Source organism: Pygoscelis adeliae, unplaced genomic scaffold (assembly GCF_000699105.1).
Source record: "Pygoscelis adeliae isolate BGI_AS28 unplaced genomic scaffold, ASM69910v1 Scaffold320, whole genome shotgun sequence".
Classification (NCBI taxonomy): domain Eukaryota; kingdom Metazoa; phylum Chordata; class Aves; order Sphenisciformes; family Spheniscidae; genus Pygoscelis; species Pygoscelis adeliae.
In genome coordinates, this window is record NW_008823967.1 from 876,251 (window position 1) to 876,733 (window position 483).

Below are 483 nucleotides of genomic sequence, written 5' to 3' on the forward strand. Positions count from 1 at the left end.
CTCCCTTCCTCCTCTCCTGCCCGGCCGCGCGTACGTTTGGTGAAGTAACCCTAGCTTCCTGCTAGCCGGTAACAGATCGAAAATGTGACCTCATGTATATACACATTTGTAAACCAAGCTAGGTGGAAATACACATCGTGTCTTTTTACTTTCTTTTTTTTAGTTTTCATCTGCTGGAAACAGGGCTGTCTCTTGCTCCTCCAGAAATGAAAATTAGCAGTACAAAGGCCTGGACTACAGAAAAAAAACCCCTATCTACCTGTAACTATGCTTCTTTAAGATACACCTCGTTCAGCCGGTGCCCCGACACGGCACAGCTACCTGCAGAACTGCTGCAGCAGCACCAGCACATGCCTCTTGCCTCCCCGCGCGGCGTGCCAGCGCCTGTGCGAGAGGGTCTTCATTCCTTGCCTCCCCACATGAGCACCTCTGGAAAACGAGGAGGCGGCTTAGGGCATGGAACTGAGAAGGCAGATTGCCCAT

General features: G+C 51.3%; 1 protein-coding gene across 1 annotated transcript in view; it reads right to left on the bottom strand.

Moving 5' to 3' along the window:
• The window catches only part of LOC103917486 (chromosome unknown open reading frame, human C5orf34), a 14,084-nt gene extending 13,601 nt beyond the window's left edge, over positions 1 to 483 (bottom strand). Inside the window, exon 1 of the mRNA XM_009324630.1 lies at positions 322 to 483. Coding sequence (XP_009322905.1) covers positions 322 to 483 — 162 coding nt within the window. The remainder of the gene's footprint in view (positions 1 to 321) is intronic.